The sequence below is a fragment of the Podarcis erhardii genome (assembly GCF_964252035.2).
Source record: "Podarcis erhardii genome assembly, chromosome: 2".
NCBI classification, from domain to species: Eukaryota; Metazoa; Chordata; class Lepidosauria; order Squamata; family Lacertidae; genus Podarcis; species Podarcis erhardii.
Genome location: NC_138498.1, coordinates 70,248,271 through 70,266,506, shown reverse-complemented (window position 1 = coordinate 70,266,506; position 18,236 = coordinate 70,248,271). Strand labels below are relative to the sequence as shown.

The window sequence follows — 18,236 nt, the reverse complement described above, 5'->3', positions numbered from 1 at the left end:
ATGCTCAAATCAGGCCTGTGATCTTGGCACTCCTTTTCTACAAGCTCTTTTGCTGAGAGCCGGTTTTGAGCGGCCATGGGCTTGGCCACAGGACAACAGCTTCCATAGCTCTGTGAGCATTCAAAACCACACCTTCCCCCTCAAGAATAATGCAGAGGGTGTTGCCTGGAGCTGAAGAAGATGGGCTGTAGGGTGGGGGTGGGAGAAACATGCCAGTGTTCTGTGAGGAAGATGGAAGTGATTAGGAGAAATGTGAGAAGGGAGGGGAGAAGGCAAGACAAAGAACATGAAAACAGTCTTAGTGGAGATGAGGGGTAATCAGCTAGACCAATCAATGTCAGGTAGCACTAAAATCCCAGGTAGCATTTCCTCAGAAATGATAGTGCCCATATTGGACAATTGACAATTTCCCTTTGTTGGAAATTTGATTTATTTTATGGTGGGTAAATGACACAGACATATCTGACTTTAAAAAAAATATCTCTGAAATACTCACTGTCTAGTCTAGCAGACTTGCACACACACACACACACACACACACACACACACACACACTTACACACATACACAGAGCAGATCAATAGCTGCAGAGAAAGACACTGTACCCCCATCCATCCCCCCACCCCCACAAAAGGCATAGGTTTTGGCTTTGTGAAACTACCATCTCAGGCTTGCTAACGCATGTGGTTTTGGATCCAGTCAAGATAGTGAGTGACTCTGGTATAGACCCCAGGCTTGTTCTCCAGCGCACAGCCTGTGCCCCAGCTGATGATGCCATATAGCGTGGCCTTGCCTTGCTCATCACACACCAGGGGTCCACCAGAATCTCCCTGCAACACAGAAAGCAGGAGTGTGAATACACAGGCAGAGTCCAGAATCAAACCCATCCCCATCCCACTTCACGTTTTGTTATTGAGATCAACACTTAGAATAATAGAATCATAGAATTGTAGAGTTAGAAGGGACCACAAGGCTCATCCGTCCAACTGTTGCGATGCAGGAATCTCAGCTGAAACATCCGTGACAGATGACCATTCACTCTCTGCTTAAAAAACTCCAAGGAAGGAGAGTCCACCACCTTCCAAGGGAGTCCGATCTTGTTACAAATGCCTCTGGCACTTCATACAGGGAAGGTACAGAGATTAATAGCAGAGCATAGGAAGAGCATGGGGGTAGGAGGAACAGAACATAAATTCAAGGTTTTAGCCTTCACACTGGCTCCTAGCCTAATGGGCCGGTATCTGCCTTCTGATGTATGCCACTTTGAACTCCTTGGAGAAAAAGGTGGGATCAGTGGTACATGCCCCACCCTGCATAATCAATCACAGGATGCTGCGCACGCACACCTTTTGAATGGCAATGCCTCCTCAAATATTTTATGGGGGGGGGTGTAAAGGGACCTTGGCCCCTAGGAGTTGGCTTCTATGGGTGGGATATAAATGCAATAAATGAATGAATTTGTAAACATGAATGCTTGTCTCCACCACAAAGCCTGCTCTGTTCTGTGTGCCAGAGATCTCCCTGTGCTGCCGGTAATTCAAAATAGTCTCACCTGACAAGCATCAGCTCTTCCATCCATGTACCCAGCACACAACATGTCTTCTGCAATGTGGGTCCCATGGACCTCTTCAGAACGACACTGCTCATGAGGAATGATAGGCATATCTGCCTCCTGCAGGTACACAGAGAGTTTGTCGGCTCCTGCAGGGAAAGAAGAGGACCCCAGTGAACCAATCCATCCGAACGCACAATCCAAGTTTGGCCTTGTGGCCATTGAAAAAACTGGGCATCCTGAGACCTCACGAGTCCGCTGACAATCCCAAACAATCCACTGACAATCCCAAACAATCCCTCTTGTAAGGAAGAGTTTAGCTGTGGGCTGCCTTTGCTGATCAGTGAAAAAAACCCTGCTCAATATGGTAGATCAAGATGCAAAAGATGCTAAGGAATTGTAGGCACCATCTGGCACCTTGTTTATCCTCCTCCAACATGAGTGGGGATTTCAAAAATGGCTGATAAGGGAGGGGCAGGGAAGAATATGAGACAGCATCATGCCCTCCCTCTCTGTGGGAACAGGTGGCCAGCCAGCAGGCGTGGATGTTTAAGGGAAGGATAATAAGGCCTGCTTAAACTTCAGGTCTTCATCTAACCACTCCCTTCTCACCTTCATACATATGTCCCCATCCTGCGATCTGGCATGGCTTGCTGGTGTCAAATGTCTCTGTTGAATTTGGTAGGCACACTGGCAAGATGGAGTGTGACAACTCAGCACAGTGTCCTGGCGTCTTCTCCTTCAATCGCACCAGTGCTGGGGAGAGTACAAGAGAGCAGGTTAGAATTGGGGCTCAGGGATGAGGTTTGCATGGGTGGGCGGGCAGACAAGTAGGAGTGGATGAAAGCCTTGTCTTCCTTGATTGACTCTGGACTGGGGCTGGGAAAAGAAACTTAGAATGAAGAGTCCCACCAACAGGGCAGGTGAGCAGACTCCTGGCCCACCATAATCCAATATCACATTTTCCACTCCCTCCTGGGGCAGCATGGCATGGATCATGGCAGAAATGGTCAACCTGTGGCCTTTCAAATATTGCTGGGCTCCCAACTCCCACCAGCTCCAGCCAATGCTCAGGGATGATGGGAGATGGAGTCCAACAACATTTGGAGGGCCTCAGGTCCCCCAGCACCAGATTAGGGCCTTGCAGTTCATGTCCTTGAGAGATACACACAAGTCTGGAAAGACTAACTAGGGGCTCTTCTGGGTGGGTCTTGGTGAGGTTGAATGTCGTATAGAGCCCCCAAAATGTTTCATGAGCAACTTGGGCTAAGGAGATTGGACTGGTTGTTGTGGCCAATGAGGGCTCAGGCAAGTCCGGCTACCTTGTGGTGGTGAGGGGGTGCAGGACATAAAAAAGAGGCTCTCACCAATGTCATGGCGTTTGGTGATCTCAGAATAATGCTCATGCAGTAGATAATTCTGTACTTGGAACTTCACGGAGCCATCTGTGCTTCTGTTGTATTGGGTCTGGCCCAGCACCACTGAAATCTTGGAAACATCTGGCCTGTGGTAAAAGATCTGTGGTCAGCAGAGTCTTTCAGAACAGGATTCTCCAGATTTTGGTGTAGCCAACATGGTTTTCTCCAGATGTTGTTGGACTCCCAATTCCTATCAGCTCCAGCCAGCATGTCCAACGGCCAGGGAGGATGAAAGTGGTGGTCAAACAACATGTGGAGGGACGCAGGTTTCCCAACAATCCTATGCACATTAACTTGGTAGTATATCTCACTGAACTTAGTGAGACATGTCTCATTGAACAGGCATAGGATTGGGCCACATAACATGGGATGCAGTGGGGGGAGAGAGCTTTAACAAGTGACCATCAATAAATTAACATGTCTGTCATCTCCATCAAGCTGATAAGGATTTCTACCATCATTCCAAACTCTGGCCTAATGTACCTCAGTGGGGCAAGCTAGCCACAACCTAACTTTCACTGATTTCATTGTGCACTATGTTCAAGTAGCCTGGATGCAGCCCAGTGTCAGTGGACTTTGGGGTGGATGGTAAGACTTACCTGAACTCTAGGCAGTGTGCAGCTGTTAGGACCCAGCAGGAAGCAATGAGGCTTCCTCCACAGAACTGATCCCCTATGTAGATGGCAGCCATGTAGGGGTGGGAGCCACGAAGTGCCACCATGCCTCTCACTACACGACTGCGTGAGGAGGTGGTGGTCTTGGGAAAGCGCAGCCCACACACTGGAGCTGGGATGGGGACAGTTTGGCTTGGTCCAGCTGTTGGCCTGATGCTCTCAGGCTTCTTCGGAGCCATTGACTCTCTTTCCAAAGATGCCAGAGGTACTACTGCCGTTGGTGCCATAGTATCTGGGGAGAAAACAGTTTAGCTCTCATTCATGTCAGGTTCAGCCACACACGCCATTTCTTCCAGAGCAAATGGTATGCCTCACCTGTATATTGGGGATGGCAGCTGGTGATATTGCAGAATTCCCAGCTGAGCTGCATATTGCGCAGCACATAACACCATGGGCGGCTGTCACCATCTGGGTTTCTGCACAAAGAAAAGGCCCAGTCCTCTCTTAAGCAAGGGCAATGCTCAGCAACCTTGCTTTAATAATAATAATAATAATAATAATAATAATAATAATAATAATAATTTTATTGTGTGTATCTCCCATCTGTCCCCTGTCCATGTGCCAGCTGCATTCCTTTACCTCACCTCACCCCCCAGCATTTCAATTTCCTTTCATCTGCTCTACTCCTTGGATGTTAGTTGTGGCCCTTTCCATACCTGGACACTTTCCCCCAGATGCCCTCTGAACTAGTGCCAGACCAAGGCATTTTGCTGCCTGAGGCAAAAGCCAATATGGTGCTCCTCTCCCACTTCCAAAAGCCATCTGGAATCACAGCTGCTGAATTATACTTCAGCGCTTACAACAGGACAGTATCTGCTGCTGCACCTAAGGGGTTCAGCATAGTGTAGGAGGCACAGGGCAGACTGTATGTGGCACAGACTACTCTGTCCTTCAATCCCATGCCACCACTCCCTGACTCCCACCCCCAACATCTGCTGCCTGAGGCAGCTGCCTTACTTTGTCAATTGATAGAGCCGGTGCTGCCTCTCACTAACTTTTCCTGTGTTCTGTCACAAGCATCCCTATTTCCCATGCTAAAATATATCTCACCTGCAAAAGGCGTGTGGCCCCAGGCCAAAGATGGATGAGTTGTTCATACTGCTGGAGAACTCATTTAACAGGAGTGGGGAGTCCCAGGGGAGGCACGGTGCCCCTGAGACAGTGTAGTGGGCCATGCCTCGGTATAGCCGCCCATTCTCTCTGTAGCAGGTCTGAGTGTGCTCTAGGGAATAAAAAGACTAGGGACCCTCAGGTGCTTTGGAAAAAAAGGTTAGGCCTTGAATAAGGTAATATTTTTATGCCCCTGTCTACCCTCTCCAAAGAGAACAGCCCCTTCTCACTGTTGCATCAGGGGTGAGGAATCTATGCTTCAGTTCAGGGGCCAGATACAATGTTCAGAATTGAAGAATAGGACATTAAGTATGTGACTGAAGTAACTTTACATCTTTTTATTATTTTTTTGCCAACAGCAGCAGTTCCCATTTTCCATTTCATTAGCCAACACTGGTTTTCAAAGCTGGGCAGTTTTAAACATGCATACATGCAAATTGATATATTTTCCTACTTTACTATTTTTAATATGGTATTCATGGTGCATTTTATTCTGTTGTAAACCACTTACAACTGTAAGATTTGTAAGTGTGACATACCTATATCGCACAGTGGGCCAGAAAACCCTTCAGGGCAGCTGCACACCGAGCCGTGCTTCACTTCTAGGCAGCGGCCTCCATTCATACAAGTGTTTGTTGCGCATGCTGTGGGTCAGAGAAAGTGATATAGATCACAGGAAGTTGCCTTGTATGAGGTCAGACTGTTTTGCCCCATGTAGCCCAGTATTGCCTTACTCTGCTCTGACTGGCAGCAGCACCAGTCTAGGCTCTTTAAGCAGGGATCTTTTATATCAGACTGGAGTGCCTGGCGTGCTCTGGTCCATGGGGTCACAAAGAGTCGGACCAAACTAAACGACTGAACAACAACAACGCCAGGGATTGAACCTGGAACCCTCTGCATACAATGCATCTGCTCTGCCGATGAGCTATTGACCCTCAGAGACAACTGAGAGCAAGGTCTGGCTCAAGAATTAACAGTGCAGTTGAGACTCCATCAATCTAGTATCTGCTTAACTGCCTACTCCTTCCCTTCCCTGCTATGATGTTTTTGACCTGCTGACCCATCAACTAAGGAATAATCCTATCTCTCCTCGTTCCATATACAGTGTGACAGCTGCATTCCTTGTGCTCTGTCATGACAAGATTACCTCTCTATGCCCATCTTTCATCTTTGCCTTGTGCATTATGAGACAAGTCCACCACCTATAATGCAGGCACCAGCATTGCTGGGTCCCCAGAAGCCATTCTTCCTAATTCCAGATGCATGGGAGTTGGCTTTGGTTTGGGCCATCCATACGGCACATTTGTTTTAGTTTTAACGTTCCAGGTCTAATGACTGGCCTCTGCTTCTGTCCATGCCTTTAAAAGTTGTTTCATCTGCAGATGTTAGCATGAGACACTGCTTATTTCCAAGCTGTGAAAGGATTCAGTGGTAGAGATATGAATATCAAGCAGCTTTTATAGTCACAGAGGCAGGAGGGAACATGTTTTTCTAAAGAGTGGAATTTTGGGGGGAGGGAAGCAGCAGGACCAGAGGAGGCATGGATGAGCCCTCAGACTCAAGTCTCGCATTGAAAACAGTCTCTGGTATAAATTCCCTGTGAGCCATGGCTCTAATGTGTTATGATTTCTTTAAAATTGTGTTTTGATTAAAATAATACATATTGTGTTGGGCTTAAAATGCAGGACTATGATCTTTATGGGTTGGAGCCAGAACATGTTAGTTGAACTTAGTTCCCATTGAAATCCATTGGCAAATAGTCAACCGTCATTCATTCTATTGATTTCAATGGAACCTAAGTTCAACCAAGGTTGCAGTCCTGTACCAACTTTCCTGGGAAGTAAGCCTCACTGGAAATCAATGAAAATTACATCTGTGTAGGCATATATAGGAATGCACTCTTAACATAGACTGGATCCATCTCATGTACCATTACTATATTACAGGCTCTAGGGATGATGAGGATATTGGAGTAAGAACCTTCATTACAACAATACAAATATACCTTCTTGGAGGAGTTTATATTTTGTTTTGATGAGGTTCAGCCAAGGAAGGGCATGAAAAGACTTCTTCTCAAGCCTTTTAGATGCAGCATCACTGGAATACAAAGTACCTAACTAAACATTACATACAGATGCATGTAACAAAATGCTAGCAGCCTTTTTTTATTTTTCTAAAGGAAAAGGTGCTCCCGGAGCCCCTGGGACAGAAAAATAACAGGCAGGCAAAGAAAAGTTTATGCATCTCCCTGCAACCCCCCCCCCACTCCAAATCAAAGTTTCCACAAGCAGCTTTTCTGGTTTCGTTTGGTTTTTAATTATTGAAGATTTGTTACATGCACTTGTGTGCAATGCTTAATTTTATCCAGTGAAAAATCAGAAATCTAGATATGATATAGTGAGCGATACTCAGTGATTACACTTTGTGTTGTCTTTGTCGGGGAAGTGAATTAGAAACTATTACCTTTGTTAATACTGTAGTTATTTCAAATGAAGCCCAGGCAATGTAGTGACCACACAGGGTAGTCTTATCCCACCTGTCTGCCTTGTTTTGCCCCACCCACCCATCCCCACTTTATGTCAACTTCTGCTCAGCTCTGACCCTTTGCATGCATGGGCTTGCAGACAAGCTTCTTCCTTGCGCAATGACACTCCTCTGGTCCAGTAGGCCGGTGCCGCACCCAGGTGTCCTTCCTGCCAATGTGCAGCAGTCCTTTAGTTCCAAAGCAGTCTTCTGAAAAATAAAGTGATGGGATGATATGGACCAGAGCACAGTTGACTGGGACTGATAGGAGCTGTGGTTCAAAACATCTGAAGGGCATCAAGTTGGCAAAGGTTGATTCATGGGGTGTGAAAACAGCCAGGTCACCATATGTGCCAATATGATGTCATGGTCCTTAATAATCTCCATACTGAGTTTTTATGTACCAGGAATAAAAAGAGCTACCCAACCTAACACTGTGAGGTTCTGGAGGTCCACCAGCCCCTTTCATAATGGAGGCATGACTATCAGCCATGTTGATTGATGTGCTGCCGGTTCTCAGTCTCAGGCAGAAGACATAAGATCAGGTTTGCCCCAGAGTAAAGACCTTTTTAAGTTGACCAGGGTGCCGGGGAGAGAGGGCAGATATCCAAGGCCAGGTCTCCATGTGCTATAGTTCCAGGAACCAGCCTCAGATACCTTTCTCACAGTGTTTCCCATGGAAGCCAGCTGCACAGATACAATGGAATCCCATTCGCCTAGCTTCACAGTCCCCACCGTTCTGGCATGGGTTAGGGTCACAGTGTCCTGCCAAAAAATAAATAAATCCAATAGTCAGTAATGGCTGGAAGTCTCAGGCTTTGGGCTATGTCGGGGATAGATAATTTTTTTCAGTCCAAGAGTTATGTTCTCTTCAGAGGGTTGAACTAGATGATCCTCAGGGTCCCTGCCAATTCTATAATTCTGTGATTCTCTGAAGGTCACATGCCAATGGTGAGTGGGAAAAGTGGCTGGAACAAATGAATTTTGCCCTTAGTATAGTAGGTTGATTTCTACACACATTCACACACCCCTCGCTATCCTCCATCCAGACAAGCAAGAGGCGTTCTTGGAGTTCAAGGGCACATTTAAGCCAGGCAAAAACACAGAGTGTGAAGGGGTTTGTCTTAGGGAGAGCAGGTGTGGCTTAGCCCAGGAAGAGCCCTGAGGCCTGAGAATAATTCTGTGTTTGGCCAGTGGGCCTGAGCTTTTCAACCTGTGAGCTACATGGATATTGGAGTAAGGCCTGGGTGCTGCATGCTGCTGGTTGTAAAGACTGGCAGCGCTGGAGGCTGTACAAATTTATTTCTTGCTTTCTTGAGGACCAGCATCACTTTAGGCTAAACAACCGGGGGTGGGGGCACTTGCACACCCTGGTGAAGCTTCTCCCCTCACTGCCTGCTGTGGTTCGAACGGATTCTTTCATTCCCACTTCCCCCTACCGACTCACCTCTTGGCCTCTCCTCTTTCCCACAGTACCTCCATTTCCCATCTCGGTCGTAGTTCTCTGTGGTGGCACACCTGATGGAGAAACGTTTTGAGTCATGGAAGGAAAACCTAGAAGCTGGGCCTAATCCAAAGCAGGAAGCTGCAGGCTATCATGCCTTTCCCCACATATCACCTCAAAGTCCGCCGTCCCCATTTCCCTAGCGTGTTCTACTGTTTGTACTCCCCATATGACTCTTTCTCGTGAAGAAGAGAAGCTTACCAGTGCTTATGAAATATGGAATGACTCGCGATGCAAGAATGGTGCATTTCACGTTGGAAGCGGAAAGGGAAATGGCAGGGCTCGTGCTCACTGAGGTCTGTCTCTGCAAGGCAAAAAATAAATGGGCTGCTTCCACTGAGGATACAGGCTCAGAAATATTGTTATGAGTTTGGATGGGGGGAGCGGAGACCCTTCTAACCCCTGGAACCAGCAATTGTTAAATTATAAGTCAGGCTGACTTCCTGTGTTGAGGTGATTACCTGGGTGGACCATTAAGAGAACAAAGGAAAAGCGTCTCTGTGTAAGATGGCAAGGTGGCCAAAGGCTGAGTTTTGCAGCGATGTGACTGAGAGGTAAAGCATAAGTTGGAGAGAAAGTCAGAGGAATGCTTCAGAGCCATGTTTACTTTCTGTTTGAATCCAAGGCTGCGACTGTGGGAGAAACAAGACCCTTTTGGGTGTTGATGTTATGAACCCCTCCATTGTAGGCTCAGGTTGTATATATGTGTAAATAAACCATGTATCATAAAGGCGGCACTGTCCCTGCTGTGCCTCACTCCCAAAAGGAAACACGAACCCTGGGATCCCTGAGCTCTTGCACCACTTGGAGATTGAGGTGGTGTGCAATAATATAAATGCTGGCAAATCACACTTCTGTCCTGCCTGGCCACCTGGCGGGAGTTGCCCCTGCTTCTGGTCACATCCATGTGCCTTCTAAGCTGATAGAAGACACCTACGCTTTTCATGCAATTGTGCCATGGACATAGGCTTCTTTCCTCAAATGAGCACTTCTGTTGCAGGGAAATAACCAATTCTCTTCCATCCCAGGCATGGTTATTAATCCTGAAACCAGCCTCCCATTCCTTCACTTCTATTGCGAGGTGAAAGACTATTGAACTACTTTGCACTTAAGTAGTGCAATAGTCTTTCACCTCACAATAGAAGGCAGGGAGAGAGGGGATAATGCCTCCTTTCTTTGGTGATCTGGATAGGACCGTAGGATCCCAATCTTGGAATCCTAGGCTGTGTACACAGCATACTTTTACAGCACATTCAAAACACATAAAAACAGTGCTTTTTCTGGGGGGATGCAGGGGGGACACATATCCCTAAACATTTTGTGAATCTTTGTACTTTTGTCCATTTACTGTATTTATTTCCCCCAATTTGAACTATAAAATGGTGATTTTCTTGAGTCAAAATGAGAGTACCCCTAAACATTTTTAAAGAAAAAAACCACATAAAATTAATCCTGGGATCTCACAGAGCTACAACCAAGTGTCCTTAACATACTAAAGTTCCACTATTCTTGGGGGCAGGGAATGCTTTGAATGTGCTTGGAAAGTATAGCTCATGTTGTGGCTACTGTTCCTTTCACTGGCACAAGCACAAAGTTGAAACTCACCTTCATGCATCCTCCTAAATGGCCGGCCATGCAGATCCTACCCGGAAAAGAAAACAGATGTGTTGCAGCATAGTTTAAACATACCATTTTCTGTTCTGGGACATAAACACCTCAAAGGCCCTTTTGGGGCTTGCATTCAACTGGCCCCAGAAGGCTCAAGTGAGCCTCTCTATTCTACATATACATATATTCTGTATAGCATATGCATCCTTGAAAGCTTTTAGACCATTTTTGAAAGTAATATAAATAATTTATAAATTATCTGTCCTTTTCCATTCTACAACACCTCTAAAATGTAAAGGGATAGTGTGAGAGGCAGGCTACCCTTTTAATGTATTTTATTTGTGATTTGTAATTTTTGTAATTTTCGGTCCCAGCTCCTGCCCACCTAGCAGTTCGAAAGCACTCTTAAGTGCAAGTAGATAAATAGGTACCGCTTTATAGCGGGAAGGTAAACGGCGTTTCCATGTGCTGCGCTGGTGCTGGCTCGCCAGCTGCAGCTTCATCACACTGGCCACGTGACCCGGAAGTGTCTTCGGACGGCGCTGGCTCACGGCCTCTAGAGCAAGATGAGCACGCAACCCTAGAGTCAGACACGACTGGCCCGTATTTTGTTTGTTTAATCAGAGCAGTCATCTGATTAAAGAAATCTCTGTTTATTCATCATAATTTTGGGTTAGTTGATTAATCAATTAACAGTGAGGTGCTTGATAGGTCTATTCAGAAGTAAGCCCCAGAGGTCAGTGCAACTTAATCCCAGCTAAGTGTTTATAGCCTAAATTTATATATGAATCATGGCTCTGAAGCCAAAAGCTTCCACTTTTTTGTTTTTAGATTATATTCATGTGTTTTGTAAGAAGCATCGTCTTAGGAAAGGTACCGTATTTTTCACTCCATTGGACACACCCGACCATAGGGCGCATCTAGTTTTTAGAGGAGGAAAACAAGGATATTCTGAATCAAATGTTGTATAAACTACTGTATTTAATAAACAACCGGTATATCAGTATCACATTACAGCCATGTAAAGTGAACAGCAGTCAACAATGGCATTAAGAACCATCATCACTGTCATTAACAAATGAAGAGAGACTTTAAGGTTTGAGTACTCTTCTAGTCTTCTGTGAACCCCAATAACTCATCACTGCTAAAGTCAGAATTTATGAAGCTCAGTTGCTCACAATCACTGACATCACTTTCTTTGCTATCTTCATGTAAAATACCATCTTCGTATCCATCCAAAGCATGGCTAATGCCACATTTTTCCTCTCAATCCTCTTCCTCCCCTCTCTCAGCGAACAGCCTGCCAGCTGCTCGCAAACATTCCCTTTACTTGAATTACAGTCAAGAAACAGCCAAGCAGAGCTTCTCAGCGGCAGGCTTGGGAGGCTTTCCTTTTCCCCACTTTTTTCTCCCCCCCCCCCAAGCAGAACAGTCCCCTTTTCCAGCCTCCTCCTCCCCATCCCTTTCACCCAAACTCCTCAGGTGACGTCTACAATTTCTCCCCTTCACTGCTCCCTCTCCTTTGCCCTCTACCATGACTCTCCACTCACGGCAACCTATGGTACCTCATCTCCCTTCATCCAGCTTCTTGGTCCCCCTCCTCTCCTCATTCAGCAGCCCTGGAGCGTGGGGCATGGGTGCACAGCCTTCCCGTTGCTCCAAAGCTTCCCACCACCTCCCCCATTCAACAGCCCAGAAGCGTGGGGGATGGGCGCACAGCCCTCCCGTTGCTCCAAAGCTTCCCGGGGCTGCAGGGGGAAGCCGAGGCTGCCGGTAGATGAGCGTGGCTCCACCACCACTACCAAAGACCAGTCCAAGAGTGTGCCGCACTCCGGCAATTTGGCTCCAGGGACCACACATTCGCTCCATAGGATGCACAGACATTTCCCCTTACTTTTTAAGAGTAAAAAAGTGCGTCCAATGGTGCGAAAAATACGGGTATCTTCTCCTGTGTATGAAAGGTGGGGTGCTTGCCATATGCAGCTTTTATAAGGACTTGTGCTTAGAAAATAATTTGTTTTATTTTTTTAAAGTTATTTAATCAGTTAATCAATTCAAATGAAGCCTTAGTTTTCATACTTATTCTGCATTTTTAAATTTTCAGTGTGTTTTGACTGATTGTGTCATTGTTTTGGAAGCTGTCATGCCTTAGCAAATAAGTAAAATTTGTCTTAAAATCCTTAGGGATGCCTGTAAACTGGAGGTATAAAAGTTGAGTGTGAGAGAGAGGGTCGGGGAGGGAATTTAAAACTCGTGCACAGCCAATTGTAATATTACAAGGTGGTGGGAAATTTCCTCTTCCTTCCAGCTGAGGGCCGAGACCCATGACGAAATGGTAACTTGAAGGTGGAATGGGAATGAAGGCAAAAGGAATGGCTTCTAGTCTTACATAATGTATGCATCTGGGTTGCCAGCATGTTGCTTGCAGGTACAATTCCCAGCATCCCTAACCATTTGCCTCGCTTGCTAGGAATGCTGGGAGGTGGAATCAGCATTGGTTACCCTGATGTATTGATACACACACAGCCCACAGGAGGGATGACAGGAGTGACTGGGAGCCCTCTCACTCTTATGAGTATGCACCATAAAGCATGTGTGAGATGGGGGGTTGCAGCAACCCTGAAGGACGGCTTGTCAGCTGCTTTCTGTTTTAAATGGCACAATAGACATGTTTCCTGTGTAGAAGGAAACACATACCCTATGTATACATTTTGGGGGGAGGAGGTAGTGCAAAAATGGCTGAGGCAGTTCCAGTGGCGTAGCGTGGATTGTCAGCACCCGGGGCAAGGCAAGTAATTTGCACCCCCTAACCCGTGGATTTGCGCCCCCTAACCCTAACCCCCAGATGTTGCGCCCGGTGCGGCTGGCCCCCCCTGCACCCCCCACGCTACGCTACTGGGCAATTCTGTGAGGGAGGAAGCAGCCTTGCACAAGTTTCCCAGATTTTAGGGGTTGGGGGTTGGGGGGCGCATAGGGGAGATTTCCTCTCCCCCTGAAGGAGCATATTACAATATAATTGTTATATTATTGTAGGACATGCTTAAATGTTACATTGCAAATGGGCCCCTCGTTAGAATGTCTAGCCTGGGCAGATAGAGATCAAGAACAAGGATTTATTGTCACACCAGGATGAGGGAGGTTGCAGGAAGCAGGGAGAGAAGACCAAGACCTTATATGGTAATATAGGAACTTATTATAAGTTTCGATTTCCCAGAAATCAGGTGACTTACAAGAGATCAGGTGGTATTCTATTTTGCAAATCTATATAAAGGGGCGCACCCTGACTACTGTGTACAGGTTGCGTACTGATTGCCCTGTGCCTTTGTTCTGCATATGCACTTCAAATAAAAATCCTGTTAATAACCTGCAAGAGCGTTTTGCCGCTTTGTGTGAATCTGTGCTTCAGGGACCCAAATAGCAGATATGTGTGGTCCTTCACCCCCATGGCTACACTGGGACTCCCTTGGGAGCAGTAAAGGGGGACTGCTCGTCCTCTAAAGCCAGAAAAATAAACATGAAGCTCTTAAAATCTTTCACATCATTTTGCGCAGGCATTGGGAAGGGAATGGAATATGTTGCTTGCCACTAACCCACAGAGCTCCCATGGTTTCGCAAATTGACTTCAAGCAGTGGGTGGGTGAACCACATATCCCACTCAACAAGATACAATGGTCTGAGTGCTGAGGAAGCAGAGTTCCTACCCGGTGGGCATGTGGGGTTCCCTGGAACAATTGAGAAGCAGCTATGCACTCGTTGTGTAATAAAGCAATACACCAGAAAAGCCACTGAAATGAATCAGGCATCACAGTTCCTTCCCCACACCGTGCTTGAGTTGCCTAGGCATTTGCATCTTAGTCCAGACAGTGGCAACTCACAAGCCCCACAAATGCAGAGGGTTAGGCCCAAACTATTAGGATGGGTCTGAGGTGGTGGTGGGGTGCTAGCACTGCACATTGGCCTCCATGACTGGGCCCTTCCTGAAGCCTATCTCACCCTGAATAGTTTACCAACCAAGACTACCTCCTGCTTCGCTTCCTTGCTGGAGGCCCTCACATACCCTCCAACATTTCTCTGATGAAAATTGGGACGTCCTATTCCATCATCATTTTACTATTCATACCCCCATCCCTCTGACTGAATTACCCCAGCCATTCTGTGTGGCTTCCAACACATATAAAAACATAATGCAACATTAGATTTTTAAAAAATTCCCTATACAGGACTGCCTTCTGATGGCTCTGGTGTTGGATAACTCCATACCCTCCAACATTTTGCTAATGAAAAAAGAGACACCCTACCATACCCTCCAGCATTTTTTCTGATGAAAATAGGGACATCCTAAGGAAGAGTGGGACATTATGAGATCAAATCAGAAACCGGGGTGGCCTCTGTAAATCCGGGACTGTCCCTGGAAAATAGGGACACAGGGACAAATGTATTATCACTCTTATTGGGCAAGCTGTAGAAATGTTAAAATGGGAATGAGATTTTGGGGATAAATTATCATGGGCCTAGGAGGGAGACATAAGCAAAAAGCCAGGGGGTGGGGAGGAAAGAGAAATCAAATGGGTGTTAAATGGATGCCCCAGGAGTCTCACCCAGAATGGTTGCCCTGGAATAAGAACCACAAAGATCAGCAGCAGCAACAGGAGCAGCAGGGATGTCATGGCGGCACCTAGGGAAGGACAAAATGGTGATCTTTGTTCCTTTGCTTCAGGCAAAGCAAACAGCCCCAGATCGATGCAGCTCAAAGCAAAGGTCTTTGGGTGGGATTTAATCAGCAGTGTAGGGATTGTAGCATGGAAACAAACACTAGACTATACTAGACTAGACTAGACTAAAATAGGATAGGGCTGGGAGCCAGAAAATTAAAAAATGGTTTGACTCCCCCCAACGGACCCATGTGTCTGTTTTCTGTGTCCACATCTCTTCAGCCAGCACAAAAACCAGATGGCAAGTATGGTGAGAATATTAATTGATTCCCTTTTTTTCTAGGGGTGGGGTGGAGAAAAACATACTATTGCAAAGGAAAGCTTGCAAGTGGGTCTGCTGAAATTTCAGTTACTGAAGGGGACATCACTGTGGAAGTTACATTGGCCAAAGATTTTATCTGGCTCACTCTCTCCTTGGCCTTTACCCCATCTAGCCATATCATGCCTGAATGTGTTTCCTCCTCTGTGGCTAATTAGTTTAGTAGATTTATATATCACTTCACAGAACCAGAAGGAATCCCAAAGCGGTTTACAAGAACAATTAAATACAAAAGTACCATATATAATAGAATATCTATTAAAAGAAGAGCAGTACCAGTTGGTGGTGTTGCATCAGGAAGGCAAAGAGGAATGGCCCTGAACCCATTAAAAGAGCATTTGGGGACATTCTTCAGTTCTTATTAAACCCCCACTTGAACAGCAAGAGCCTCTCTCTCTTGCAATCTTTGCATCTCTACAGATCTCTCCAAAGTAACACATGCAGGGCTTGTTGGTGAGAACTGAGCATTATTGAGGATACTAGAGGTTGATTGGCCTTTTCATATAAAAGATGCTCAATAGCTACTTGTTTGTTGTGGTGATCTTTCATTCACATCATGCTTTTGTAGGGACAGTGAGCATTTTGTGGGGAGTGGGGCACATTTGGGGGGAAAGAACAGGAACTCGCCATACTTCCCCATCTTCCAAGCATAATGGGCTTTTAGCTACCTTTCAGACTTGATGGGCCTTTAATACAAAATAAGCAGTGCAATGAGAACAGGTCTGACAGGTTCACTCTGGCTGCAGCTGTTTTGGATACAAACAGTGGTGCTGCAATCAGTTAGCAAGGGCTCCAGCCTCTGAGCTCTTTCCACTAAACATCACAGATGCCTTGTTTGCAGCAGCAACATCTTCCCACTGGGGTCTTGCTCTCAGCTGATCGCCTGGTTTTGTAACTTAGCAAAACAGCCAGCTTCATCCAGCATATTTCAAGGGTACATAGTCAGGAACATGTGATCCTTTGATCCTTCCTTTTGCCCTGCTCATGCAAAATCTGTAGTGACTCGAAAGCTGTGAGCTTTCTGTGGGTGATTATTCATTATTTACTCAATCTGGCTGGAGCTGCATATTTGTTTTGAAAGTACCCAGTCCCTGGGGATGAGGGGATGCTTGGCGATAACCTTATAAAAGCATACAGAACGATCCATTAAACTCACTGAGGTTTACTTCTAAGTAGACATACGTAGGGACACCACCATCTATTGTATAGCCGTCTATCATGGAGCGTGCAAGGGTGCAGGAACCTCCTTAGAGCATCACAGCTACTAAACATGGGATGAATCACCCTCATGGCCTGCACAGAATGGGATGCAAGCTTTTTTTTTAAAAAAAGTTTAAATTATATGGCATGTTTACACTGCTGTGTAGGAGTTTATTGTCTTTAATTTTTCTTGTTCAGTGGTTCCCATACTTTTCTCTTCCTCCAATGGGCCACTTAGAAATTGCTGAGGTTCTGGGCAGTCCACTTACCGTATTTTTCGCACCATAGGACGCACTTTTTCCCCTCCAAAAATGAAGGGGAAATGTGTGTGCGTCCTATGGTGCGAATGCAGGCTTTCGCTGAAGTTGGAGAGCGAGAGGGGTCGGTGCGCACCGAATCCTCTCGCTCTCCAGGCTTCAGGAGAGCCCCACCGCCAGCCCCACAAGCTCGGGGGACAGCGGGGAGGCGGAACGCCGCCATCCCGCTGTCCCCCGACTTGGTTAGAAGGCTGGCGGGGGGAGAAGCCTGCTCCTCCCCGTCGCCAGCCCCGCAAACTCGGGAGACAGCGGGAGAGGCGCAGCGCGCCCTCCCGCTGTCTCCTGACATGGTTTGGAGGCTGGCGGAGGGCTTCCTCCTCCCCCAGCCCCGCAAGCTCCCAGAGCGATGCCAAAGCTGCGCGCAGCTTTGGCATGGCTCTGGGTCCCGTTCTGGGGGAGGGGGAAGCTCGGGCTTCCCCCGCCCCAGCCCCGCGTCTCCAGCCGGGAGAGGGTCGCGAGGGACTGCTTTAGCCCCGCGCGCGCTCTCCCGGCTGGAGAGGTCACGCTCGGCTATGGAGGCTCCTGCCATAGGCGCGCGTCACCTCTCCAGCCGGGAGAGGGTCGTGGGGGGCTGCTTTAGCCCCGCGCGCACTCTCCCGGCTGGAGAGGTGCGCGCGTCACCTCTCCAGCCGGGAGAGCACGCACGGGGCTAAAGCAGCCCCCCACGACCCTCTCCCGGCTGGAGAGGTGACGCGCGCCTATGGCTGCTGCTCCCTGACCTGCTCTTTGGGGCTGGTGGTGGGCTTCCCCCGCCAGCCCCAAAGAGCAGGTCGAAAGGAACCTGAAGCCTGGGAAGCGAGAGGGGTCGGTGCGCACCGACCCCTCTCGCTCTCCAAGCTTCCAAGGTAGCCGCCTGAACGCACCTTAAACGGCACCTTGTTTTAGAGCGGGAAAACAAAAGGGGGAAAATTCTCCCACTCTCTGCGCAGCGCTTCCTGCCGCTTCGCTGAAGGGGCGCTGGGCAGAGAGCAGAAGAATTTTTTTTCCTTGTTCTCCCCCCTCTAAAACAAGGTGCGTCCTATTGTCCGGTGCGTCCTATGGTGCGAAAAATACGGTAATTATTTTTCTGCCTACTGAAGCAATTGTAATTCTGTATTTATCTAACAGTGGAATTTACTTCTCAGTAATTGCACACAGGATCTTAATTGCACATAGGATTTGCAGGTATACCTGTTCAGAACTGTAGCCTTTGAGATGTTATGTATGGAAAGGTGAGAATGAATGAATGAATGAATGAATGAATGAATGAATGAAAGACAGACTATTTTGTGTGCAAAACAAGAAGAGGGCACATGCAAA

General features: G+C 47.1%; 1 protein-coding gene across 2 annotated transcripts; it reads right to left on the bottom strand.

Annotated features, from left to right (window-relative positions):
• Window positions 1–412: 412 nt before the first annotated feature.
• Window positions 413–15,107, bottom strand: F12 (coagulation factor XII). Of its 2 annotated transcripts, XM_081850609.1 has the most exons (14): window positions 14,988–15,107; window positions 10,387–10,423; window positions 8,983–9,085; window positions 8,725–8,795; window positions 7,935–8,042; window positions 7,356–7,487; window positions 5,294–5,398; window positions 4,695–4,866; window positions 3,960–4,060; window positions 3,570–3,876; window positions 2,920–3,056; window positions 2,165–2,308; window positions 1,553–1,701; window positions 413–830 (listed from the first exon to the last, which is right to left on the bottom strand). In XM_081850609.1, the coding sequence occupies exons 1-14, from the start codon at window positions 15,054–15,056 to the stop codon at window positions 675–677; spliced, it is 1,791 nt and encodes a 596-aa protein (XP_081706735.1). In that variant the 5' UTR covers window positions 15,057–15,107; the 3' UTR covers window positions 413–674. The 2 variants fall into 2 exon arrangements, with proteins under 2 accessions (XP_081706735.1, XP_081706736.1); XM_081850610.1 differs by lacking the exon at window positions 5,294–5,398.
• Window positions 15,108–18,236: the final 3,129 nt, after the last annotated feature.